Source organism: Anas acuta, chromosome 22 (assembly GCF_963932015.1).
Source record: "Anas acuta chromosome 22, bAnaAcu1.1, whole genome shotgun sequence".
NCBI classification, from domain to species: Eukaryota; Metazoa; Chordata; class Aves; order Anseriformes; family Anatidae; genus Anas; species Anas acuta.
Window position 1 is genome coordinate 1,319,883 of NC_089000.1, and position 26,375 is coordinate 1,346,257.

The following is a 26,375-nucleotide window of genomic DNA, read 5'->3' on the forward strand; positions in this document are numbered from 1 at the left end:
GCAGTTTGCTTGCCTGCTTTTCCTCCAGGTCCTTTCCTGGCTAGATGAAGGTGTCCATCCCTGTTGCACCTTGCCAAATGTCCTCTGGCAGGAAGGATTTGCTCACCCAGGTGGATAAATGAAGCCCCTGCTTTTGGCTGGAGCGTGCCCCAGCCCTGCAGTGTGGATGTGGCCCTGCTGTGCTCCCCCTGAACCTTTGTGGGTTGAACCCTCCCTACCCAATCCCAGCCTAGTGCCAGACTGGACTTTTCTTTGGCAAAGCAGAGATTTTGCTGCGTGGAAGCAGGAGGTGTCCAAATACCCCTGGGGCTGGAAGGAAACTCCTATCCCTTGCGGGTGGTTGCAGGCTTGGTGCAATGAGAGCCCCGTGCCTGGTGTGGGGGGGTCTGGGCTGGAGCTGCTTGCCATAGCCAGGAGCCCCTAGATTTGCAGCCATGAACCCAAATTCCTGATGGAGCAAGGGGGTGGAGGGGTTTATCTTATGCTTTCCCTACCTCCCTATTTCAGTTTTTTTTTTTTTTCTTTTTTTTCCTCTCCTATTTGAGTTGAAATCACTGTATGAGGGGCTGCTTGGCTCCAGCACCCTAGGGTGGCCCAGCCCTTTGCCCTGCCCTGTGTGGGTGCATCGGTGGCTGAGTCAACGTGGCCGTGGCACATGCAGGGCACCCACCCCATGCCGAAATGCAGCCGTGGCACAGGGCTTGATGCTGGGAGGACTGCTCGGGAGGACTGCAGTGAGCAAACCTCCCGCTGCTCCCATTTCTGCTGCCTCCCTGGGAACTGGGGCGTGTGCGGGATCACGCCCTTGGCCGAGCTGTGCCATAAACCCTGGCATTGCCACTGTGCTGACACACCTCAGCAAGGGTGCCGTGGAGGACTGGAGCCTTTGAGGCTGTGCGGATGCAGGCAGCGCAGTGCAGAGCCTGCTCTGGTGTGAAGCATCCCAATAATTGCACCAGGACCCCTCTCTTTGGTGCTGACCGTGCCTCCCATTGGGTAGGTGCGTGCACTTTTGCTTGGCACTTCAGCCGTTCTGTCTTTGCAGAGCTCTTTTTGGGGTGAAGTAGCCACTCGGTTTGGCAGGAAGGCTTTGAGTCCTTGCTGTGAAGTTTCGGAGGTGCAGATGGAGCTCTGGACCCGTGTAGCAGCACTGTTTTCAACCAACCCTTACCTTCCGTGGCTGGAAGACCCGAAAAAAGTCAGTTCCCGTGATTGGATGCTTTGGCTTTTATCCAGCCGTAGTGACACCGGGGACAAAGTCCTCTCTGCTGGGGCACCGATGCTCCCGTGGGGCCTTTCCAGCAGGATTTGGCACCTCTGTGGGCACAAACACCTGGCGGGCAGCAAACAGTGATGCCATTATCTGCACAAAAAGGTGTTTTTGGCAGCTGTGATGCAGCTCCCAAGTCATCCAAGGGCACTGGGGATTTTTTTTTTTTCAATATTTTTTTTTTTTTTGTGTGTCAGGCTTGTTCATCCGGTTGGGGCTGGGATTGGCCTTGCAGCTGCTGGGTTTGTTTGCAAAGGGGCGTTCTGCAGCAGGGCGAGGTGGCAGCAGCTGGGGTGTGACAGTGGGAGAAGCTTCCTGCAGAGCGGGGAAAATGTGGCCTTGAACACCGATGAGACAGGTGAGGCTGGTGCAGTTCGTAGCAAGGATGTTGTGTTTAAATGCGTGCACGTATGGAGTGGTCTTTGCACCTCTCTAACTTGCTAGGTTTTGGCTCTGTGGTGCTTTTTGGGGAGGAGGGATTTTATATATATATATTTTAAATTATTTACTTATTTATTTTTGCTGTGAGTGGGTTTTGGTGCTGGGTTTGCAGAGCGACTTTGTAGTGTTTTGCTTGGGGTCCCTCCTCCGGGAGGCATCGCTGTCCCTCCTAAACCCAGGAGGGGTGCCCGTGGCTTGTTTGAGGCTGGGGGGGAAGCAGCTGTCTCCTCCCAGCCCTCTGCTGGGGCTGGAATTGGTGCCAGGCATGGGTGGGTGCCCTCGGAATGGGAACAGGGATGGGGCTGCAAATTTGCAGCTTTGGTGGGGAAATCCCCCAAAGCGGGAACAGGGCAGACAGCGGCTGCGTTTCGGGGCTGCCACCCGCATCCCGTGGCTCTGGGATAGAAATTCCAGGAGAAACCCTTCACACTCAGAAATTCGGGAAGCCCCCCCCCTGCAAAGCCCCTCTGCCACCCAGGCTCTATTTTTGCACGAGGGATGCTCTCAGCAGCGAGAGGGTTAAACAATCCTTGTGCAGGGGGTTAAAAAGCAAGGAGGGGGCCAGATCCTGCTGGGGGGGCGTGAGTGTGTGTATGGGGGGGACACATTTATTAGGACTGGGAGCACTGGGAGTGTAAATCTGCTCTGGGAAAAGAGCGGGGGGGGGGATGCTGCCCAAATCCCGGCATCCCTTCTGCCTGCTGCCGCTCCCAGCTGGTGCGAGCCCCACGGCGGCAGGATTCAACCCCGGCCGAGGGGCAGGGACCTTGCTGGGAGCCCCCAACCCGGGGATGGGGACCCCGCTGCATGGCGTGGGTGGGCGCGGGCAGGATTAGCCCCATCGCCACCAGGCTGCTGCTGCTCCCCCGCCGCCCTGCCGGGGCCCTGCTCGGCTGATGCGGACACAAAGCCGGAGGAGACGCGGCCTTCCCAGGTCAGCAGAGACCCCCTCCCCTTCCTCCTTGCCCCCCACCTCCTCAGCCCACGTCTCTGTACGTGGGCCCCGATATATTCGGCTGGGTTTGTGTTTATAGGGTCAAGATGCCCCTTCCATGGGGAGGAGGTGGTCGGTTTGCCTCCTGCCCTGGCCGGCAGTCAGGGCTTTGCAGATAGATATGAGAGAAAAGCGCCTATTTTTGTTGTTTTTACTGATAAATATTGTAATTCAGGCTGGGACGGGAGGAGGAGGAGGATGGTGAGCATCGGCGTGTTGTTGCTGCTGTACGAGGCTGTTCCCGCACCCGTTCCAGTTTATTTTCCTCCCCGATTTCTGCTCCGTTGCAAACTCTGCAAAGGTTGCAAACCTTCCCGTGCTTCCCCTGCTGTTTCCTCACGAAAAAAACGGAGCTTTGGGGTGCCGAGCACCGACCTGGGGCACCCTTGCACGGGGGAAAAGTTGGATGTTGCTGTGCTTTGGTGGCGTAATCCAACTGCAGGATTTGCACCCACGCAAACATGTTTTTTATTTATTTTTAATTATTTTTATTTCTGCTGTGTCCCTGTGAGCAGATTTGGAAGAAAATGCCCCAAACTGTTGTGTATTTTTTCTTTCCTTTCCTTTTTTTTTTTTTTTTCTTGGCAGCCTTGAAACTGCTTGTGTCATTTTTAGCAGCAAGGAGGTCTTTCCTTAACCACATACAGAAAATATTCCTGATTTTGGTGCGTGGCTTGCTGGGAATAGCAAACACGACATGTCGTGCTTGGTGCTAATCGCACTTTCCTCCTTTTTGTGATTTTTTTGGGGAGGGGTTTGGACACTGATTGCATTGGAGAGAGGGGTGTGCGCTGTGGGATGTGAGGTTTGCAAAGGGGGTAAAATCCCTGCAATGTTTTTTTTTTTTTTTTTTTTTTGTCTCCATTTGGTCCTTTGTTATGTATAAAGTGTGTTTTAGTGGCTGGTTGGTTGTGAAGGGCAGGGTTTTCCCAAAAAATCAGGGGAAGCAGACAAAAAAAGTGGAAAAATGCACTCACAGTGCAGAAAAGCATCTTATGGTGTGCTTGAATAGGTCTTGGCAAAACAGGTCTGCAGGGGACAGACTAAGAAAATTGGAGAGGGTGATCTCAAATACACCAGCGTCACCCTCCAACACTGATTTTGGGGAGTTTTCAGGCAAAATAAGGGGAAGCAGCAGCAGCCCATGGCGGGAAGAGAGGCTGTTTGCGACAGTGGTGGGAAGTTTTGGTTCAAACTTTGCGTGGAGGCAAAGTTCAGAGCTGTTGTGGCTTTCAAGCTGGAAACATTCCTGGGAAAAAAAAAAAAAAATCTGCTCATTTGTTATTCCTGATTCTGCCCTCCCAGTCCCTTCCCAGGGCAGCTCTATGGTGATGAGCCGGGTTGCTCTGCGAAGCGATGGAGCTGCGATGCAGATAGCCATAGGGTCGGTGCAAACTAAGGCTGCCTTGCTGCTTTTTGAGGCTGTTTGCAAGAAATCTTTGCAGAACGGGCTCTTTTGTGCAATGCCTGCGCCTTCCCGCTGCAGGTCACAGCCAGACCCAAGGCGCTGTTTTTTTTTTTTTCCCATGGCCTTTCTTTGCCTCGGCACTAAACATAGACAGACCCCAAAATGCCAAACCGACTCCGAAGGATGCATGGGTGCCTGCCAAAAAGCCACAAAATGGCTTTATAAGGGACATAATTTTGATTTTTTTTTTCTGATTTTTGTTTTCCACTTGCGCTTCTCATGGCGCAGGCTGGATGAGGAACGGATTTTCCGGTTCATCAGTGATGTTGAAAAGCAAAATTAAAAGGAAAGCAGCAGCAGTTCAGTGCCAGGTCTTTGGGCTTTATCTGGAAGAGGGCAGCAGCAGGGATGTTTGCCCAAAAAACCCTGTTCCAAAATGAAAGGTGGAACCACCTCGCTCAGGAGGAACTTTTCCCCATAAACTGATGGCTTGTGGCAGAGGCCAGCTGATAACAAATGGCAAAAATCCTTGGATTTTGAATCGTCATTTGGCTGAATTTTGGGGCTGGAGGCCCTTTTGGGGGGAGAAAACTCCACTTTCTGCCTCATTTCATTCCTAATGTTTACTCATCTTCCCCTTCTGGCCACCTCCACCAAGCGCTGCTGGATTGTTGGCCCCAAAACCCCAGATTTGGGCACTTCTGAAGACACAGGATAACTTTTCCTTGTTGGGGCCCATCTTTCCACCCAATGCCTTAAAACCTCTGCATTTCTTTCCTTGGAAAGCTGGGAAATTCAGCACGCAGCCCTGAAATGCACTGCATGGACCCAGTTAGGGCTTAAAAAAACTTCATGCAACCCTTTTTTCGCCCCTGCTAGTATATCATTAATGCTTTCCAAGTGGATTGGGTGAAAGATCAACCCTGCGAAACTCTCCATGCAAATAACCCAAGCTGCCGGCTTGCACATGTTTTTGGGGGTGGAAAACCACCCGGAGGAGAGCTGGGGTGACAAAAGCCAGCCCCGAGGTGGCAGTGGGACGCAGGGAGGAAGCAATAGCGAGGCGGAGGAAGCAGCAGTGGATTCTTATTTCTTGCTGTGCCTAATTTATGGGTGATTTATGGGCCGGAGCTGGAGCACCGCCTGCTTCCCCGGGTGGATATCTGCTCCACCGCCTGCTTTCAGGAGCCACATTTGGGGTCTCCGGGTTTGGATCTGGCCACCCTTTTGTCGATGCCATTGCAGGTAGTGCTGCGCTGGGGCTGTTTGTAAGGTGGGATTGACGCAGTGGGGCTGTGGAGAGGAGCCAGAGGGATTCCCTGCTTGAATCCCAGCTGCTTTTGTGCATTTCTCAACTTTGGGCTGGAAAAGTGGAAATCTGCTGTTGTTTTTTTTTCCTAACTTTCACTACTGCTTGTGCTTCACTTCACCTTGACGCAAAGCCATGCGCCGAGCCGCTCGTGCTGCCACTTGCTGCAGGACGCAGCACTCTGGGAGGCTTTAACCCCCTTTTTTGCCCCCCCCTGCCCTTGAGAAGGGGGGCAGTGGGGCTGGGGGGGGGGCTCTGGGGCTGGGATCCTGCCATGTCCCCAGGCTGGCAGCTGCACTGGCAGCTGGGCCCTGTCGCTCCGCCGCGGGGGCTAAAAATAATGTGATGGAGCAGAAGAGGTGCCAGCCCCCCGGGAGAAGGATGCTGCGGCCGGCTGGGGCTGGCTTTAGCAGGTGGCCCTGCTTTTCTGGCTGCAGGGACTTTATTTATATCCATCTCTGTTTATTTTCCCCAGTTGGGAGGGAGACGCTGTGGCGTTTAACTCAGTCCTTCCAAGGGTTGTCTCCACCAGCATCCCCGTCCTGCTCCAGGGTGCGCTCCCTAGCAGGGCAGCTTTCCCCCCCTGCCCTATCCCATGCGGATGCATTTTGCCAGCGGGATGTTCCTGCCCCCGTTTTCATTTTTTGCTGTGCACAGCGATGCCTTCATTTCATTTTACCAAGGCTCAATTAAAGCTCGGGGCCGGCTGGGTTGGAGAGCAGGCGTTCGCCTGTTAACTCTCCCCCCCAGCGGGCGTGCTTGCAGATGGGAAAATAACCAGCCCTGGGACAAATCGGGCAGATAGGAGCTTATGTCAACTGTCAAAATGGTAAGTGACCTTATCCTGCAGCGCCAGTGGGATAAAATCGGGGCCGAGCTGGCTTTGACTGCTGCCTGGGCTGTGCGGTGTTGCCGTCCTCCTCCCGAAAAGCCAAAAGCCGCTGGCGTGCGGGGCAGAGGCAGCAAGCACCCGGGGTCCTGGGGCATCAGCATCCCCCCCCTCGGCTTTCCCTTGTGCTCAGGTGGTTTTTAATCCTTTGCGTTTTGGGGGAGCATCGCCGTGGAAGTGTCTTCTGTGTCGGGTCCCCCAGTGGGGCTGGTTGGTGGCAGGTTTTTGGCTCAGCTGGCGGCTCATCCATAGGGGCAAGCCTGGAGCTTGCAAAAAGGGGGAGGCAGGAGGGTCGCCCGCTCCCGCAGCCGCCAGCAAACGCTGATGGGCAGCAGATTAGGTGACATGAGAGCAGCCTGCAAACACGCCTTGGCTGCGAAGCGCCTTCTGTTCCGAGGGCCAGAAAAAGAGTTCGAGGAGGAGAAAGTGTCCCTGGGTCCTCCCTCCAAATAAATCACCCCAGCGTGTTTATGCAGGCGCCGGGCTGCTTGCAAAAGTGGGTAGAGGAGGATATTTACAGCACTGTGGCGGTTGCTTGGAGAGCTCAGGTCAGTGAGGAAAAGAGGATTTTTTTTTTATTTTTTTTTTTGTGTGTGCTGGGAAAAGGCCAGATGGGTGTCAGCTCAGTGTTTTGGGGGGGTTGCAGCAGCACAGGGTTTTTCTTCCAAGCCCTTTGCAAGACGCCGTCTGTCCTTGTGCAACCCCGAGGAATTGCTGCTGCAGGGGGCTGGGAGCTTGTCCTGCAGGTTCAATGGGATTTTGGGGCGCTCAACATCAATACTGGGGTGTAAGACCCTGGGCAAGTTCGCGGTGTTTTTTCTGACTGTTGGCGTGGGTGTTAGCCTAGCCTGTTTCCCAGGCTGAAACACCAAATAATCAATGGTTGAGGTCAGAAGAGGAGGAAAAAGGGTCCCTTGATATTTCCTTCCTTTTCCTGTGGCGGGGGAGCCTTGGGGAGGTCGGTCTGCTCTGACCTTCCTCATTCCTCCCTCTTCCTCCTCTCCTCCCCATGGCTGTGCCGTCACCTCCCTTGGGGGGCTGGAGAGGAGCAGGAGAGCTGTAGGAACACCTATAGGGACACCTATAGGGACGTGCACCCGTGTGTGTGTGTCCATGGGGCTGGGGGGCTTGCTGCAGGCCCCCCTGTGCTGCAGCTCTCAGGGCTTTGGGGCTTTTTTTTTGGAGCTTTTGCAGCTCTCAGGGCTTTGGGATCCTTTTTTTGGGGGTCGTTTAGGGTCTCTGCATCCCCTGCTTCTCACTCCTGTGGGAGATGGGGGTCCAGGTGGGGGGGAAATGGTTTCCTGGGGTGATTTGGGGTCAGCTCTTCAGGACGGGCTGGTGGCATCTGGCAGATGCTTGGGACCGTTTTGCTCTTTGGGGCTCCCTGGGCTTGCCCTGCTGCGATTTCTCTCCCGTGCATCACCCCTCGGGCTCAGGGGTCTCTGCTCCGTCCTTCCTCTTCCTCTCGGTGACCTTTCAGGGCGCCGTGCTGGGCGTCTCGTGTTACCGGAGCGGGTGGGCCATCGATCCAGGCAGGGAGGACACTCGCTCGGTGCTTTCCAGCCTCTGAGCACGGCTGAGCCCCTTCGGCTGGGTGCTCGGAGCTGGCTGGGATGGATTCGGCCCTACAAGGTCTCTGGGCATGGGGTGGATGTGGCAGCGTGTGCTTACACCCAGGAGTGGTGTTTGTTTCCTTGTGAGCAGGTTCTGCAGCAGCTAGAGCAGGATTCGTCCCCCCATGGGGTGCCTGGGGGTCTCTCCGCGCTGCCCCCTGCCCAGGGGGGACCTGTGGGGCTGCTCCCCCCCCCCTCTGATCCCATCTCTTCTTCCTTCCCGCAGGAAAGGCTCGGGGACGGGCCCAGGCAGAGCGTCCGGACCCCCTGTGCCATGGCTTCGTCTGAGCTGCCCCCATGCCCCGCAGTAGGTACTGTCACCAGCCGGAGCTGGGTTTTTTGGGGGGAGGAAAGCCAGCCCTGTGCAGGAAGCGGGGACATCACCCAATTCCCCATCAGAGCCTCGTGGTACCACCAGACCACGAGGGGCTACTGCAGGGGTTTTTGGGTGGTGATGCTCTCTGCCATACCCCACATCCCTCTCCAAATCCGTGCCGGGGTGACACCATCCCATGGGGTTCCTGCTCGCAGGTGACCGCCTCGCCCCAGAGGCCCCCGGCGCGCTGCCCCACGGCGAGGAGGACCTGGGCGAAGCCTTCGACTTTGAGGACAGTGACGAGGAAGACGACGAAGACTCGGCAGCCGAGGCCGAGCCGAGCAGGGCTGCGGTCCTTCAAGCACCCCCCCGCAGGCGCCGTGCCACCAGCTCCAGCATTGGTGAGGCCCCCCCCGTGTCCCCAAAGTGTCCCCTTTGGGTGGCCGAGCCTGCGCCATGCTGCAAGCTCGGGCACCGACCCCATTTCTCTGTTTTTTTCCCTTTGCAGAGGGGTTGGTGCTGGAGACCCAGGAAGGGTAAGTGGGGTTTTGGGGTGGTCTGGGGAGAAAATGCAACTTTGGAGGGGATCACCCTTTATTTAGCATATCCCAGTTTTGTGCTGTGCCTCGGTTTCCCTATTTTATTCCCACTGCTCACAGCTTGCAAAAAGGGCTGGATGCCTGAAGCAAGCAGACCCTGGGGGTTTGTACGTGTCCCCCCCCAGAGAATGCAGGGGGTACAGCAAAGGGGCAGCCCCCACAGGGGTGGGGACCCCACATCCAGCCTCCCTGGTGAGTCTTCCCCGTGCCTTTGCAGAGCAAAGATTCAAAAAAGCCATTTTGGGGACTTGTGCATCCTGCCTGTGTGGGCTGCCTGGACTAACTTAAGCCACTGTAACCCTAAAAATTTGGTCCCCAAGCCCTGGAGGGCGACAGCAAAGCAGCAGACGTGCAGTGGGATGCGCAGAGTCCCCTGCAGGGCCAGCCCCACGTGCAGCCGTGCTCTCCGTAGGGTCAGTATTAATAGCAACCGGTGGCTTTGAGGCTGCAAGCTCCCTGCTGGGGCTTTGCGAGCATCTGGAGGCGAGCAAAAGAGCACGAGCAGCCACCAGCACTGCTGCCGAGCACGGCTTGTTGAATTTTTCTCTTCTTTTTTTTTTTTTAATTTTTTTTTTTTTTGGTTTTGGTTTAATTTGCGTCGGGATTGCATTTAACGAACGAGCTCATCCTGCTGCTCCGGAGGTAAACGCAGAGCCCCCGCGCTTGCATCCCACCCCCTGATTTCGCAGCTCACATTTCTGCTGCCGGAAAGCCGGAGGCATCGACCTTGACTTTTTAACGCGTCCGCTTTTCTGGCGGCGCGAAACTTCCTCCGTGGGGCTGCAGCTGGGTTTGCATCCCGGGCAAGGCAAGGGGCTTTATTTTTGCTGCTGTGCCCCCCAAATGGGGTGTGAGCCCCATACGCTGGGGGGTGATGGGGTTTGGGGTTTGTATGCATCCAGCCCTGGAGGCTTTGGCACCCCGGGGTGCTCTCTGATGTTTTTTTCACCCTCCCTGCAGGCTGCCGGCGGGGGTGAGCAATGGGGAGGCTGGTGGGGCCCCCCCCAACATCGGCACCCAGACCTGGAAGAGCAAAAACAGCCACCGAGGTGGGTTAAAACACATGGGGAGAGGGGCAAAGCACAGCCTGAGCTGAAAAACCCAGCCTGGCCTTGGGAGCAGGGAATGATTTTGTGGTCCCGGCTTGATTTTTGGGGTCCTGACACGGGGCTGTTTTCTTGCTTCCCCCCCAAGGCGAGCGCTTCGAGTTCCCAGCAGTGGAGGACGATGTGATTTACGACGACGTCCCCTGTGAAAACCTTGATGCTGACCAAGACGGTAGGGGCAGCCCTCCCTCCTGGGGTCATCATTTTTTGGGGTCATGAACCCATTTCACAGCCAGGCAAACTGAGGCACCGGGAGGGGAGCATCACGAGCAACGTCCCCGTTCTGCCCCTCCAGAAGAGGCTGCCAAGGGGCAATGCAGCAGGAAAACATCCAGGACTGGGGAGGGTGCTGGATTTGCAAAACCCCGATCTTCTGGGATCCCTGGGGAGGGAAAAGAGCGACATTTTACCGAAATGTCCCAGGGGCAGAGCGCAGCCTGATCTACGAGGACGTGCAGCGAGGCGAGGGGCCGCGGGCGGGCGAGGATTTGGGTTGGAGCTCCAGCGAGTTCGAGAGCTACAGCGAGGACTCGGGCGAGGAGAGCAAGCCAGAGGCTGAGCCGGCCAAGCAGCGGGCGTCCTTCCAGCCCAAGGTAAGGCTGGCGATCCCCTCTGCCTTGTTAGCTTGCAACTCACTTCTTTTTTTCTTTTTTTCCTTTTTTTTTTTTTTTTTCATGGGTTTCCTGGATATATCTCGCCTAAAGGTCAGGGGCTGCCCCGTGCTCTCAAGCAATATGAAACCAGCACAGCCTCATGAGCTGCTCTTGGATTTTTTTTCTCTATTTACTCTTTTCCTTCCCTTTTTTTCCCCCCATCTGTTGCATCTGGGCATGTGGCTGCCGCTCCCTGCCTTTCCTGTGCTTGCCGCCCTTCCCCGCTCAGACCAAGCCGGATTTCGGGAGCACGTTTCCCCGCGCCGTGCTGCTTGGGGGTGGTTTCTCCTCTTGTTTTGGCTGCTTACCTGAATCTCTCTTCTCTGCCCTCTCTCGCATCCTCTGGCTTCTCCTCCCGCCTGGTTTGCTTGGGGCTCAGCTTTCTCCAGACCTGAATAGACTAAAGGAGAGATACGCCAGGACTAAGAGAGACATCCTGGCTTTAAGAGTTGGGGGGAGAGACATGCAGGAGCTGAAGCAGAAGTACGATTGGAAGGTACTGTCCCTCCTCGGTCCTTTCCTGTTCCTAAATTTCCTGGGGGGGGAGGGAGAAGAAGCCCTTCCGTAGGGATGTGAATGCACCCGGGCTCAATCCAGCCCCTTTTGTCCACCAGCTGCCTCCTGTGTGTCTCGTGGGCATGGGGACATGGGGACATCTCCATTCCTTGTCCTGTGGGCATGGGGACATCTCCATTCCTTGTCACTTTCTCCATCTCACCTGCATCCCCTCTGGCAGTTACCGGTGCCTGCGTAGAGCAGCTCCCCGTCCCCGATCTGCCCAAACCATCTGCTTTTTGGGTTTTTATTTTTTTTTAAGGGGCATTTGGACAAAGCAAGGTTCGGGCACCCTAGATGGATCTGAGGAGGTTTTCCCCGATACGGGGTCGGGAAGGAGGTTAAAGGGAGTGGAGCTCCCTGCAGATGTAGAATCTTATTGCAAAGCCTTTCCCTGCCCCAAACCACTCAGGTTGGTAGTTTACAGCCAGTTTGCACTGGGATTTGAGCAACTTGCACTAAAAATGTTGCAGTTTCAGGTGTGAAGGGCAAACGCCCCTTTTTCCTCTTGCACGGGTGCACACCAAACCCCGCTGCAGTGGGCTGGATGCGCTCGTGCCCCTCTCCCCTCCCTCCTCTCTGCTTTCACTGCATGCTCACGCTTTGCCTGCGCCCGCTTGCAAGCTGATGGCATGCGACCGCGTCCCCACGGAGGGGACAGAGGTGCAGGAGCCGACCCCTTTGGTGCTCAGCTTCCTCCCTTCCCTCCTCTTCCTCATCCTCCCCGTTGGCCAGGACTGGTTTTTAGAGGATTGGGGGGGATGCTGAGGGCAGTGTCCCTGAGGGGATGGGGTAGAGGGATGCAGTGCTGTGCGATCTCCAGCGCCCCGGCCCCTCTCGCCCCCTGCCCAGATGACCCAGCTGATGAAAGCGGCCAAAAGCGGCACCAAGGACGGGCTGGAGAAGACCAAGATCGCGGTCATGAGGAAGGTGACCTTCCTGCACCGTAAAGAAGCACCAGGTGAGCAGGCTGCCACCAGGGAGCCCCCTTTGTTGCCTTTGAGAACCAAAAAAGCCCTTTTGGAAGCATAAAAAAAAAATCCATGTTTTTCGTCATGGCTCCATATGGCTTCTAGCTTCTCTGTTCTATTTTTTTTTTTCCATTTTATGCTTTTAAATTCATTTTCCCCGTTGCATTCCCAGCTCAGTCTGTTCAGCTCCCTCCTTGCCCTTCCCAAAGCACCCAAAGTCCCTCCTGGGAGTGGGGTGGAGGGGGGGACACCAGGCCAGCACCCACGGGTGTTCCCAGTGGGACAGCGAGTGGGCAGGTTCTCCATACAGGATCAGTGCCTGGAACAGTTTAGGAACAGTTTAGGAAATGATGAATTTGGGCAGAACTGACTTTTGGGGTGTTTTGCGATTTTTTTTTTTATTTATTTTTCTTGCTCAATCCTACAAAGCTACAGGGTCAGGTTTGAGGGGCAAACCCCCTGAAGCATGGAGATCCTTTCCCTGTGTGCTCATCCTTTCCCTGAAGGTGTTCCCGTGTCTCTGCTTTGTTTTGGCTGCTGCTTGTTCCCTGCTCTGCCCTGGGATGCGGGGAGCAGCCCCGTTTTCTAGACAAGGGGTGAAAATGCAATTGTGTGTGGTGTGGTGGTGGTGGTGGGGGGGTCCTGGAGCAAACCCCAGCCCCAGCTCAGTGCCCATAACATTTGGCTGCCCCATAGGGGATGGGGAGCGTAGGAGGAGGGCGGCGGAGGTGGAAAAGCCGCCGCCTGCCCCCAGCATCTCGAGGGGGTTCCTGGAGCATCGCGGGCCAGGTAGGATCCTGCCAGGAGGCCCCCCTGGCTCTGCCAGGCCCCCCCTGGGGATCTGCCGTGTGTGCCCTGGCCTCGCTGCATGGTGTGCGAATTGGGGTGGGAACCTGGAGAAAAAGGTGCTCCGAGCATCCCATCCCCAGGGCGCGGAGCAGAACCGTCTTCCTGGCAGGGGGGGCAGCAGCAAGAGAGCTTGGGCAGCCCCGCAGAGCCGGCAGCGAGGCGCTGGGATCCTCCCTGCCAAAATTAGGGAAGGAAAAAGGTCACCCGGCTAGCAGCACCCTCCCCTCTGGTTATTTATACGCGGCGGGGATGGGAGCGGGGCGGCGGGGCCTGGGCGGCTGGAGAGGGGCATGAGGCCTGCGCCATGTGGAGGAAGGAGCTGTCCCTGCCCCACGACCCCATGGCCCACTCGCCCTCCTCTTCCTCAACTGCTTCGGCCTCGGGTAAGGCCTGCTTGGGCGCTGGGAAGCTCGCGGGCCTGTTTTCTCTGCCATGCTGCTTTTAGCTGCTGGTTTTTTCCGCTTCTTCCCTGCTCGCTCCCCCTCTTGGAGCAAGGACGTGGGGGGGTTCCTCAAGCCGGGTCACTTTTTGGGCAGGGTTTGTGCTCCCCCCCCCCCCCCACGGGGCCCTGGCTCCTTTCTGGCTTGCAGGGCCTGACTCATGCTGGTGTCCGGTGACAGCGGCGGGGCCTGGGGACAGGCGATGCCGGCTTCCAGCTCCGCTTGCGGCTGCGAACCCAAGCAGAGCCCCTGGAGCATCAAAAAAAGTAAAATATATTTTTTTGGTGTTTTTTTGTGGGTCGCTTTTCCTCGCAGGGGACTCAGAGGAGGAGGACACGGGCTTCTTGGAGGTCACCGTCTCGGACATGAAGCACCCACCACCGGAGCTCGGCCCCATGCCCGCGGGGCTCAGCCCCCAGCAGGTGGGTGCGTCTTTGGGGTGAGCACTTGGCTTCCCCTTCCCCTTTGAGCAACCCAAAATAACAAAGGGCTGAGTCGGCAGAAAGCAGCGACGCCGTGTCAGCAGCAGGGCGGGGAGGGGGGGGCACTTCTGCATGGGGGTTCTCGCCCCCCATCAGTTATCTGTGTGCCTTTCAGGTGGTGCGGCGACACATCCTGGGCTCCATCGTGCAGAGCGAGCGCAGCTACGTGGACTCCCTGAAGCGCATCCTGCAGGTGGGGGGCCCTGGTTTTGGGGGTGGGGGGCGCAGGGCTGCGGGATGCTGACCCGCCGCCGTCGTTTGTAGGATTACAGGAACCCGCTGATGGAGATGGAGCCCAAGGTGCTGAGCGCCAGGAAGTGCCAGGTGGTGTTTTTCCGCCTGAAGGAGATCCTGCAGTGCCACTCCATGTTCCAGATCGCCCTCGCCTCCCGCGTGGCCGAGTGGGACTCGGCGGAGAAGATCGGGGACCTCTTCGTGGCCTCGGTAGGAGGGCGGTCGGGTGCTGCTGCCCAGCCTCCCCCAGCCCTTTCCCAGCAGTAGCAGGGGGTGGAGGAACCGAGTGATGCAGCCCCACCACGGGGTACCCCAATATTGCCCCAAAACGTCACGAGCCCCCACAGCCTGATTTTGGGGGGCCTGATGACACTTATCCTGCCCTTTCCCCCCTTGCCAAGTTCTCCAAGTCGATGGTGCTGGACGTGTACAGCGACTACGTCAACAACTTCACCACTGCCATGTCCCTCATCAAGAAGGCTTGTCTCACCAAACCTGCCTTCCTCGACTTCCTCAAGGTCAGCGGGTCCCGAGCGTGGGCACACGGGGCTGCTGGTCACCGTTTGGGGTGAAAACTCCCCTTTTTATTGCTTTTTTCCCCCTGCACAGAAGCGGCAGATGGCCAGCGCGGACCGGGTGACGCTCTACGGGCTGATGGTGAAGCCCATCCAGAGGTTCCCCCAGTTCATCCTGCTCCTGCAGGTATGGGTGAGGGGAGCCACCCGCTTTGCACCCCGCTTTGGCAGCCTGGCTGCTGCAGGAAAGGGTTTAACAACAGGCAGTTGATTCCTTTTTGGGGCTGGCAGTCTGCTTGTAGGGCTTTGGGGACTTTCCCCCTTCTCAAGGTGGGATGCTGGGAGGCTTTTCCTCCAAACTCTTGATTTTGCTGGTGATGCAAGCTATGGCACCCCCATTCACAGCCCGATGGGGCTGGTGTCACCCCGGTGATGTTTTTTCCCCCCCCAGGACATGCTGAAGAACACCCCCAAGGGCCATGCGGACCGCCTGTCCCTTCAGCTGGCGCTCACAGAGCTGGAGACGCTGGCGGAGAAGCTCAACGAGCAGAAGCGCGTGGCTGACCAGGTTGCCGAAATCCAGCAGCTCTGCAAGAGCATCAGTGACCGTAGCAGCCTCAACAAGGTTTGTCCTTCAGCCTCGCCACTCCTCCTCATCATCCCCTGCTGCCAGGCGGCTTTGGGGCTGGGTTCACATCCGTCCCCTCTGGCTGGTGTTTGCAGAAGTGCTGCGGTGCTGGGGCTCCCGGGAGGGGGGTTTTGGAGAAGCCAAGCTCCTGTCTTCCCTGAAACGCTGTCCCGTAGCAAAAGCAAAAATAAAAGCCTGCCGTTTGGAAATTCCCTTCCACCCCCACCCTACGGCACCAAGCCCTCCAGGAGAAGGCTGGCGGGGGGTGAGCCAGGGCACGCTGCTTTTTTTTCTTCTGTCGCCTCCTCCCCTCCATCCATCTGCTTGATTTTGCAACCCCTGGTGGAAAACCATGCATGAAGCTATTGCAACACATCCTGGGCCGTGCTGCAAGCACGTGGTGGCCTCCACTGCCTGTCCCTGCGGCTAGGACTTGGGGACAGAGGATAAAGGGACTCAGAAGGGGCTGCAAAAGGGCCGCGTTGATCCTTTAGGGCTCTTTTTTTGCTCTCGGTGGTGTGAAATGCAGGGCGCAAAGCTGTTTCCCATTATTTTAAAGGACCAAACCCAAGTTGTGAAGGGAAAACCCTCACACGAGCACAAAGCTCCCCAAAAACTGGAGGGGGTGGGATGCGGGCAGGACCCCCAGGGCTGAGCCCCCTGCCCGCTCCATCCCCTTCTGCAGCTGCTGAGCTCGGGGCAGCGGCAGCTCCTGCTCTGCGAGACGCTGACGGAGACGGTGTACGGGGACCGGGGGCAGCTCATCAAGTCCAAGGAGCGCAAGGTTTTCCTCCTCAACGACATGCTGGTCTGTGCCAACATCAACTTCAAGTACGTGCCGGCCCTCCTGCGCCCCTAAATCACTCTGCAGAGTGCTGGTGTGGTCACCCCCCAGCACCTGTCCCCTTCCCCACCTCAGTTTTGGGCTTAGTGTGGGTTCTGCTAGCTTTACCCCCAAAACTGCTTCTCGTTTTAGAGGAGCGAGCCCAAGTTTGGGGCTGCTTTGTCCCATTGGGCAAAGCATCCGTGCCGTGATGCTGTGGGGAGCTCCTGGGGGGGGTTTGGGGACCTTGTGGCTCAGATGTTGATGCTGCAAAAGGGGGGAAGGAAGCTCTCTCTCTGGGCTCCCAGTGATGCTTTTTTATTAACATTTCCCCCCAATCCAGGCCGGTGAATCCAAGGTAGGCGCTGAGTGTGGTTTGTGTTTGTGTGCCCCATGTTTTGGGGGTGCAAGCATGACCCGGTGCATGCTGTGGGGTTGCAAACAGAGGTCGGCACCTGCTTTTTGCAAGGGGAAGCGGTGGGATTTGCAGGAACGAGCAGCACCAGCTGCCGATTTACTTGCTTTTTGCCTCCTCCCTTGGCAGAGGCCAGCTGGAAATTAGCAGCCTGGTGCCCCTGGGCCCCAAATACGTGGTGAAGTGGAGCACGGCCCTCCCGCAGGTGCAGGTGGTGGAGGTGGGGCAGGAGAGCGGTGCCTACGACAAGGACAACGTGGTCATCCACAACGCCGGCGCCAAGAAGCACGCGCCCACCGGGCCGGCCTCGCACAGTGAGCACCCAAACCTGCCTCTGCACAGCCCGGGTGGGATGGGGAGCAGGGACTGCTGCTCACAATCCCCTGTTTTTTCCCTTTTCCACCTCCCCACCAAGATAAAGTCTACCTGGGGCCGCCACGGCTGTTCCAGGAGCTGCAGGACCTGCAGAAGGACCTGGCGGTGGTGGAGCAGATCACCCTTCTCATCAGCACGTTGCACGGCACCTACCAGGTACCTAAATGCCAAACTGGGGGCAAAACTTCACATTTAGGCACAAGCCCCCATGATGTGCCTTGGGGAGCTGCAGGGGGGCTGTCTGGACACTCTGCTAACCCCATGGGTCCCATCACCCCGTTCTGAGCTCCACAGCCTCCCTGTGGGTAAAATATGGGGACTGAGGCTCCGTGGAGGTGCTTCCCTGAATTCTCACTTCCCCCAGAACCTGAACATGACGGTCGCCCAGGACTGGTGCCTGGCTCTGCAGAGGATGATGAAGGTGAAGGAAGAGGAGATCCACTCTGCCAACAAGTGCCGCCTCCGTCTCCTGCTGCCTGGCAAGCCAGACAAGTGGGTTCCCAAATTCTTCCATCCAGCTCAAGGAGGGGAGGGGGCTGAAGACAACCCACTGACTGATTTCTTCTCCCCCCACCCAGGTCTGGGCGCCCCATCAGCGTCATGGTGGTCTTCATCACTCCCAGCCCCCTGAGCAAGATCTCCTGGGTGAACCGTCTGCACTTGGCCAAGATCGGGCTGCGTGAGTAGATGGCTGGGGTGGCTCTTGCTTCCGAAAGCAAAATCTGGGAGCAGAGAGGGGTTTGAGTCCTGGTGGGGGACTGGGAGCAGGGAAAGTGTTGGACCAAGGTGGTGGGAGAAGTTTTCAGCTGGTTTGCATGCTGGCTGGAAGTGGGAAATGATGGGAATGGTGTTTCTCCCTCAAAATGCTTTGCGTTATGAGGCTCTGGGGTGGCATCTCTGGGATGCTTGTTGATGGATCTCAGCTTGGCCTTGTGCTGGTGCTGACATTGCCCTGTTTTTCCATGAAATTATACAAATAAACAAGGGGGGAGCCCTTCGTCCTGACACCTCTGTGTCTCTATTCCTTTTTAACTCCATGAGCCACTGCAGGAAAAAAAAAAAAAAGTTTAATGGAAGAAAGAAAAATCATTCCAGCCCAGGGGGGATCTAAGCACTCAAACACGATTTCAAATGATTTTTGATTCTCTTGTTTTTAACAGTTTGTGTTGTTTTTAATCTGGGATGCCTGGGGCATAATCCTGTGTCTGCAAGTTAGAAATGAAAACGCATTAAAGCCTAATGTGAAGAAACACATTAGTGCTTTCTTTTTTTTTTCTTTTTTCTTTTTCCTCCCTTACATATATAGTGTTTTGGGGGGGCTTTTTTGCCTCTGCTCAATGCAGTTGCTTGGCCGTGCGCTGCAGTGAGGTGCAAGAGTTTGGAGAAGGAATTGGGGTGTGCCCCCAGCCCCCTGCGGATGGTGGTGGCTTGGGGTTGGGAATGTGAGGCTGTGCTGGGCATGGGGTGTTTAATGCATCCCAAAAGCTGGTGCTGGGGTGGGTGATGTGGCTTCCCCTGCTGCACCCAGGCTTGCTCATTTTGAGAGGGAGCTGGGGGTGTCCTGGCCATCCTCGAACTACTCTGCTCCCCCCCAGGGGAGGAGAACCAGCCAGGCTGGCTCTGTCCCGACGAAGACAAGAAGAGCAAAGCTCCTTTCTGGTGCCCCATCCTCTCCTGCCACATGTCCGCCTTCTCCTCCAAGGCCCTCGATTTGCAGGTAAAGGCGATGTCCAACCTCCTGAATTTGCTCCTTCCCCTTCAGCTCCATGTGCAGGGAGGATCCAGGCTGAAATCCCACGGGGGGCTGATTGGGAGGGGGTGGCTGAGCTGCTTGCAAGGGCAGAAATGGGCGCAATCCATCCTGGTTGGGGGGTGAAAAATAACAAATGCCAGCTGGATTTTGGCTGGGCCCTGATTTTGGGGCACGTGCTGTGTACTGTGCATGAGCTGGGATAAATGTGTGTGTCTCCTGCAGCTCGGCGCCGCGGTGCACAACCCCGTGCAGTCCTCGCTGCTGGGCTTCTCCGCCATCAGCACCTCGCTGCCGCAGGGCTACCTCTGGGTGAGCAAAACGAGCCCCAAAACGGGGTGAAAAACACCAGGTTTCCTCAGGAACCCATCAGAGGAAAGGCTAAAAATGGTTTTGTGGTCCCTGCAGGTTGGGGGTGGCCAGGAAGGCGCAGGGGGGCAGGTGGAGATCTTCTCCCTCAACCGCTCGGTGCCGCGGACGGTCAAGTCCTTCCCGGTGGCCTCGCCGGTGCTGTGCATGGAGTACATCCCCGAGGCGACTGAAGGGGAAACAACGGGGACCGAGGAGACCCGGGCAGGCACCGAGCAGCCCCCTACAGCCCTGCACCCCACTGTTTGCTTGGGACTGCAGGACGGCAGGTGAGCACCCCGGAGGGAAGGCACGGGCAGGGGTGCGTGCACTTGTGCGCACGCGCTGCTCTTGCAGCCCTCCTCCGTGTGCAATTGCTGCAAAGAGCTTTGCACGGAAATTTTATGGCAATGAGGAGTGGTACTCATCCTGCTCTTGCATCTCCCCTTTTCCCTCTAGCATCGCAGTGTATGGCAGCGTGGACACGGGGACGCAGTGCTTGCTGACCTGCAAGAGCCCGGGCATGCAGCCTGTCCTGTGCCTGAAGCACAGCTCTGAGTACCTGTTTGCGGGGCTGCAGGATGGCACCGTGGCTGCGTACCCCAGGAACAACGGTGAGGGCACCCCCATGCATGGTTTTGGCCCCAAAACGGAGAGCGGGGCACCTTAGGTGGGCTGGCTGCTAAAATAGTGATAGAAGCACCATTTTGTGTTTTTTCTCTGCTGTTTCATCCCCTGCCTTGCAACCCTGGGGTGTGTGTGGTGGTGGTGGGGGACATTATTTTGCTTTGCCAGGATCAGTGGGGTTTGGTTTGAGGGAAATGTGCAGTGAAAGGTCCCAGTGGCAAAGGGCTGATGGGGCATGAAGGAGTTTGCTTGGAGGATGGCAGCACCTGGGGACTGCTGGATCCTTCCTGGGTGCACAAGGACCCCTTGGAGCTGTTTGTATGGGGAAAAAAAATCACCTTTTTGGTGCTATAAAGAGAGCCAGTCCCCTCAGGGGGATGATGTGCATGAGCCCTCTGCTTTATTGGATTGATTTGGGTTTTATTGTCGCTGGCTCCAGCTGTGCCAGGTGTTGCAGCCCTGGTGCAGCTTGCTCAGAGCCGTGTTCCTCGGAGGTTTTTCCCAGCTGTTTTTTCTCTGCTTCGTCGCTAGAGGGTGGGAAAGAGCCTCAGAAACGCTGCCCAGGCCCATTCCGGGGCAAAAACTCCAGTTTGCTCAGATAACCTGCAGGGAGAAGCACCAAAGCTGCTTATGTTGCGTTTTTGGGTGCTGTGCGCCCCCCTTTCCAACCCTGGCAAATTAACGGCGTGGCTTTAATTTCTCCTTGATTGCCCAAATGCATGTGGAAGGCAGCAAGCTGCTAGCAGGATGTTTTTTTTTTTTTAAATCTTATCCCTACCTTTTGCAAATTTGCACGTGGTGGCACACCTGCTGCACGGCTTTGTTAGAGAAAAGCTTTCCCGAAATAGCTTGGTTTTACGTGGAGCTGCGAGCACCAAGATGTGCTCGGTGCAGGGGCTGAACAACGGCTCGGTTGCGATGCTGACGAGAGCAGAGCTCTGAGCACCCTGGGGCTCTTTAATCTCTCAGATCGTGAAGTTTTGTGGTTTTTTTTTGAAATTGCCACGGAAGTAGGATGCCTGCTTGAAAGTGAGAACATTTATCCACTGCAGCCGTCCAGCCTGCTGGAGGTGGTGAATTCATGGAAACCTTGGTCGGTGTCTTACACAGACACTCCACTTCGACCCAGACGAGCAGTAGCACTTTAACAGCTATAAAAAAAAATAAAAGATTAATTTGGGCTTTTCCAGCAAGGATTGGGTGCTGTTGTCGTGCCTGAGCATTCGCTGCAGGTGGCTGTGCAGCAGTGGCACTGTCAGGCTGTGAAACCCAGACTCTTCCAGCTGCTGAGCCATTGGCACAGGGGTGCTGCAGAAGGGCTCGGGGTGGATAGCGGGGTTGGTGGCTGCCCATGGGTGTTCCTCTGCTCTGCTCTGTCCTTAATTCTTCTTGCAGAGTGTGGGGGGAAGAAGACAGCGTGGTAGGAAGGGGTGGCTGTGTGCTGTGGCCCTCGTCCATCTCCCTGCTGGTGGCATCGAGGTGTTGGGGGCACCTTGGGCTGCGTGGGGGGCAAGAGGTGACCCCAGCACCCGAAGGTGACATCTGTGGGTGGCAGGGACACCTTGTGCTGGTACCTGCTTGTGCGTGCCCGTGCCCTGATTGGATTTAAGCCACTAGATGCATGAAAAGATGCTTTTTTTTTTTTTTTTTTTTAAGTTGTTTTTGCTTCCCCTATGGCTAAGCTTCCTCTCACCCTCTCCCGGCCTCTCTGCTCTGCCCTAGGGGGGCTGTGGGACCTGGCTGAGCGTCCCACCTGCCTGACCGTGGGCACTGGCCCCGTGCGAGCTCTCCTGACGCTGGATGAGACCGTCTGGGCCAGCTGTGCCAACCAGGTCACCGTCCTCGACGCCTCCAGCCTGCGCACTCAGGTACGGTGGGGGGGCACTGAGCACTGCCAGCACCCCTGGGATGCACTGTGGGGGGGGATTTTGGGAACTCTTGGTGGGTTGGGCACAAAAGGGCGCATGTCCAGCACCAGGGGTGTTTGTGCGATGCCCAAATAGTTTTTATTGCTGCCTTGCAATGCCTTTTGGTCCCTCGGTGGGTCACAGGAGTCCTGATCCTTCCACGAGGCAGCAGCAGTGTTGCTGAAACCTCGCCCACAGCTGCATGAGCAGGGAATGCTGAATAGTCACTTAAAAAAAAAAAGGGAAAAAAAAAAAAACACTTTATCCCACCTTTAATTTTCTCATTTAGTGTCCAAACTTAGTTTGCATGTATTAGCTGTCGTAAATCCATCCTACCAGCAGTGCCAGGGATGAATAATGCATCGGAGGGCTGTATTAGTTTTCTGTCTCCGATTCTTATTTATGACAGGAGCCGGTTGGGAATTCTTGCAGAAGAAAAGCGTGGGGGGGAGCGCAGGGGGAAAAAGAGGGGGGGGCACATCCTGGGTGATGCGGTGTGAATTGGCAATGCAGGGGGGGCAGCAAAACAGGGCGTTAAAAGGGGCTGGGGAGGGGGTCCCACCCCTGGGATGCTGATGTTGGTGTGCAAGCAGGGGGTGGCAGCCCAAATCAGCTTTGATTCCCACCGGGAGCTTGCACCTCCCTGTCCTCTATAACAACAGCTCTGCAAACCCCCAACCCATAAATAGAGCTTGGAGAGCTGCGTTACGGGCTCTGGGGTCTGTGTGAATGGGGCTGACAGCTTGGGGATAAACCACCGGGGAATAAATCCCACGTTGGATGGGAGTGAGGGGGAGATAACCTAATAATCTCTGTCCGCCTCCGTTCTGTGCGAGCTCGTGGGGAGATTGCACTACGCCGGTGCTCTCCAGGGAGGGATCAATAGCTGCTCCTTTCCTTTAAAAAAAAAATAAAATAAAATCAGAAATTCAAACCCCTAAGAAGTGAAGTTGGAGTGTGTGCGTGGAGGTGATTTCAGCCTGCATCGTGCTCGCTGCCCCGGTGTGGTTTGGGCTCGTTGCTGCGACGTGGAAAGCAGGAGCTGCATTGCAGCAAGACCTCGGGGTTGCAATTAAACAGCAAATCACTGCCCGAGGACGCGTGCACGGTACATGCCACGAAACAGCCGCTCTCCTCCTGCTCCCGGCAGGGTTCGATTTTTAACCTCCAAACCTCTCCTTTCACCAGCATCGTCATGCTCCAAAGTCTGCTTTGCTCTGGAGCATCCCGTGTCTGCAGGCTCGAGCTGTTCCCAACCTGCCTTCAATGCTAATACCGGTTTTTATGCCTTGCCTGCTGCTTGGGGGATTTTCGGAGAGTTCATTTCATAAAGATGTTGCTGGGTACATAAATCCAGCGCTGCTGGAAGCGTTTGCAGCGCGATACTCAGGGGTTTGGGAGCTGGGGCTCCTTGCAGGGGCTTGCTGCAGGAGGGAGAGCGGACAAAATAGGTAAACAAGGTGTTGATGAGGATTTTAGATGTGTTGGAGCGTATCGGGAGCAGGAAGGGATGGGGCAGCACGGCAAAAAGGTCAAGTTGAGGTTTTCAGCTCTGTTTTTTTCCCATCTGAAAGCGGAGACAGGAGATGCAGCAGAGCTGAGAAGGTTGCTCTCCACCTCTGACCTTTGAAGAATCAGCTTTTATACCAAAGCAGCGGATATTTTGTTTTCTCTTCCTTTTGTCCAGAAGTTGTTGTACAACAATGGTCCCCAAACAGCTCTTGTGCAGGGGCTGAGCCTTTGCTTGCTGCCTTTTGGGGCAGGAGGGAAGCAAAAGTTCTCGTCCCACCTTGGCGCGAGCTTGGCTGGTGCATCTAGTCCAGCAAATAAGCCTTTTAAAGAAGAAATAAAACCTGGAGGGTTGGGAAAGGCTGAGTTACCTCCCTAAAGAACCAAGAGGAGGCTGGTGAGGCGCTACTTTTGGTGTGCTCTGCAAAAATCAGAGCTGGTGGGGAGGGCTGGCACCTCCAGATCTCTCCTTTCCCACCTCTGAGGGTTAGCAGCCCCAAAAGCAGCTGCTAGAGAGCCTGGTCCTGCAGCAATACATGGAGCAAATCACTTTTATTGAGATTCCTTCTCTATTTTTTTTCATCTTTGTGGTCTGCAGCAAACTTTCGAGGCCCACCCAGACGCGGAGGCCAGCGTGACACACATGATCAAGGCGGGCAGCGGCGTCTGGATGGCGTTCTCCTTGGGCTCCTCCATCCGCCTCTTCCACACCGAGACGCTGGAGCACCTGCAGGAGATCAACATCGCCACCAGGACCACCTTCGTCCTCCCAGGTGGGCTCTCAATCCCCATTAATGGGAGAACTGGGGTGTCCACCCCCCTAAATGGTTCTGCTTTGCTCGCGGCCGTGTTGATTTGCAGAGGGATTGTGCTGCAAGGGATTTATCTAGCTCATGGTGTAAAGTTTTGGAGCTTTGCCCTGGAGCTTGGCTCTCCCTTTATAAGCTGCAGGGATGGAGCTGGGGGCATCACCCTGAAGCCCCAGGGCATTTTTAGCAGGTGGCAGAAAGAATATCTTGAGAACTCCCAAGCAAAATGCTAACACTTTGCGGAAGGAGGGTGTTCATAGGCTGCGAGAGTAGTTTTTAGGCTGCAGAAGCTTTGGGATGGGCTTGGACAGGTCTGAGTAGGGTGCTGGCAAGGCTGAATGTTGGGCAGATGGAACCTCTTCCCTTCATCCATGCATCCAGTGTTTGCACTCATGCACCCACCCCATTATTGTGTGCGCATCCACACCCCATCCCTGCACCCATGCGTGCCTCCGTGAACCCTGTCTTTGCACCACTGTGTGCATCCTTGCATCTCATCCTTGAACCCATCTGCACTCCTGTGCGTGCAGCCATGCACCTCTGCACCCCTGCACCCCCTCGTGCATGCACACCGCAGCCCCACGCTCCCCTTTCCCCCCACTTACCCTCCAGCACATCCCCTCTGTGCCCGTTTGGCTCTCAGCTGCCCCGATGTGCCGAGGAAAGGACGAGGCTCAGCCCTGAGCTTGCAAGGTTGCCTCCCCCTTGTTCCAGCTACAGAACGTCGTAATTGTGTAATTAGTTATAAATGCAATACTCGTGTAAGTCACTCTTTCTTTTTTTTTTTTTAGGGCATGTTAAAATATTTATCACTTCCTTTTCTTCCTGGGCGAGTGAGCGTTCGGTATTAATGCGTTTTTGAACTCGCGCTCCCTCATCCTTTTTAACTAGACAGGTCATTAATAAAGTTCTCGCAGAGAACTGGAGTTGCATCTCTGCAGATATATTGCTTTGCTGAGTTTGACGCCGCAGCGCTAAGTCTCTGCAATAAAATATTCATTTGCCATTAGAAGCCTCGCTTCTTTTCGCTCCTCGTCCTTCTGGTTTTTATTTATTGGGATTTTCAGCATTTTCCCTGCACGGAGATCTTCACGCAAGGGTGGTGCTCGGTTCAAGGGGGGCTCTGGTGTGTGTCCCCCCATGTAAAACTCTGGGGTGTGTGTGTCTGGGGGAGGGTTGCCCACTTTGCAGTGGGATGCTGCTGTTGCTAAGCCCTTGCTCACCCCTTTTTTTTTTTTTTTTTCTCCTTTCTTCAGGACAAAAACATGTCCGTGTCACCAGCCTGCTCATCTGCCAGGGCTTGCTGTGGGTTGGCACCGACCAGGGCATCATTGTGCTGCTGCCCGTGCCCCGGCTGGAGGGCATCCCTAAAATCACTGGTGAGCACCCCAAAAACTCCCCCGCTCAGCAAGGTGATGCATGCAGCCGTTTGGGCTCTTCTTTCACCAAATCCCTCTGTTTTTCAGGAAAAGGCATGGTGTCTCTCAACGGGCACGGTGGCCCCGTGGAGTTTTTGGCAGTGGCACTTAGCACCCTGGCCCCCGACGTGCTGAAGGGCAACCAGGAGGAAGAGGAGGGTGAGGAAGAGAAAACCCCGGAGCTGGATGGCCCCCCGCCACGAGAAATGAGGAAAAAAGGGATTTTGCTACAATACCGCCTGCGCTCCACTGCCCACCTCCCCGGGCAGCTCCTGTCCGTGCGGGATGCTCCGGCGGGGACCAGCGGCACCCCGGAGCACACGGAGGAGGACGGCTCCATCTACGAGATGGCCGACGACCCCGACGTCTGGGTGCGGAGCCGACCCTGTGCCCGTGACGCTCCCCGCAAGGAAATCTCCTCTGTCGCCATCATTTCGGGGGGCAGGGGGTACCGCAACTTCAGCGCCGAGCCGCAGCGCCGGGGCGGCGAGGCTGACAGCACCCTGCTCATCTGGCAGGTCCCGCTGATGCTATAGCCCCCCCGGGGACCCCCGCCCGGCACCTACCTCAAAACCACCCATAAAGCTGCCGGGGGGTGGTTGAACCCCGGGTGTGGAACCCCTGTTTATTTTTTTTAAGGAGAAACAGGAAAAAAAAAAGGAAAAACTTAAAAGTGGACTCTTTTTTGTCCCCCAAACCAGCTTTGTGCATTGGGAGAGGGGAGTTTTTAAACTTGGGAAATGGCGACCTCCCTGCGGGCTTTGGAGGCGCTGGGATTGTGCTGGGCTCTGGCCGAAGGCATCTGTGTGTATGCGTGTTAATATATATAAATATATATAAATACGGTGTATATTATTACCTGTATAAAGAAGGAATCTGTATATATTGGGGCACTCGGAGATGCAGAAATAAAGCAGAGGTGTGAACATTCACCAGGTGCTGGCTGTGCTGAAATGGGGTTTGGCTAAAATAACCCTTTTTTTTGGACTGTGAATTGAGGATTTGGGGTATTGAAAGCCCATGTTTTGGGAGCTGGTTTGGGGATTTCCCACCGAGCAAGGGAGCTGTTTCTACATGGAAGACAGTTTGGGAACTGCCAAAACTTCAGCCTGGAAATAAATC

At 56.0% G+C, this 26,375-nt stretch overlaps 1 protein-coding gene across 15 annotated transcripts; it reads left to right on the top strand.

The window, feature by feature from the left end:
* On the top strand, positions 1-26,185 carry ARHGEF10L (Rho guanine nucleotide exchange factor 10 like). Of its 15 annotated transcripts, none has more exons than XM_068658242.1 (30): positions 1-110; positions 8,151-8,235; positions 8,456-8,641; positions 8,749-8,776; positions 9,800-9,888; positions 10,034-10,117; positions 10,369-10,538; positions 10,978-11,094; positions 12,006-12,114; positions 12,821-12,913; positions 13,729-13,835; positions 14,011-14,088; positions 14,160-14,339; positions 14,531-14,647; positions 14,739-14,831; positions 15,096-15,269; positions 15,958-16,103; positions 16,439-16,453; positions 16,640-16,824; positions 16,926-17,041; positions 17,250-17,377; positions 17,464-17,564; positions 18,481-18,602; positions 18,861-18,947; positions 19,044-19,273; positions 19,443-19,597; positions 21,333-21,478; positions 23,625-23,799; positions 25,092-25,214; positions 25,302-26,185. In XM_068658242.1, exons 1-30 carry the CDS (start codon positions 45-47, stop codon positions 25,787-25,789), a joined length of 3,993 nt encoding a protein of 1,330 aa, XP_068514343.1. In that variant the 5' UTR covers positions 1-44; the 3' UTR covers positions 25,790-26,185. The 15 variants fall into 15 exon arrangements, with proteins under 15 accessions (XP_068514343.1, XP_068514353.1, XP_068514347.1 ...); XM_068658252.1 differs by having other exon boundaries at positions 94-110; positions 8,151-8,231; XM_068658246.1 differs by lacking the exon at positions 1-110 and adding an exon at positions 1,492-1,628.
* Positions 26,186-26,375: the final 190 nt, after the last annotated feature.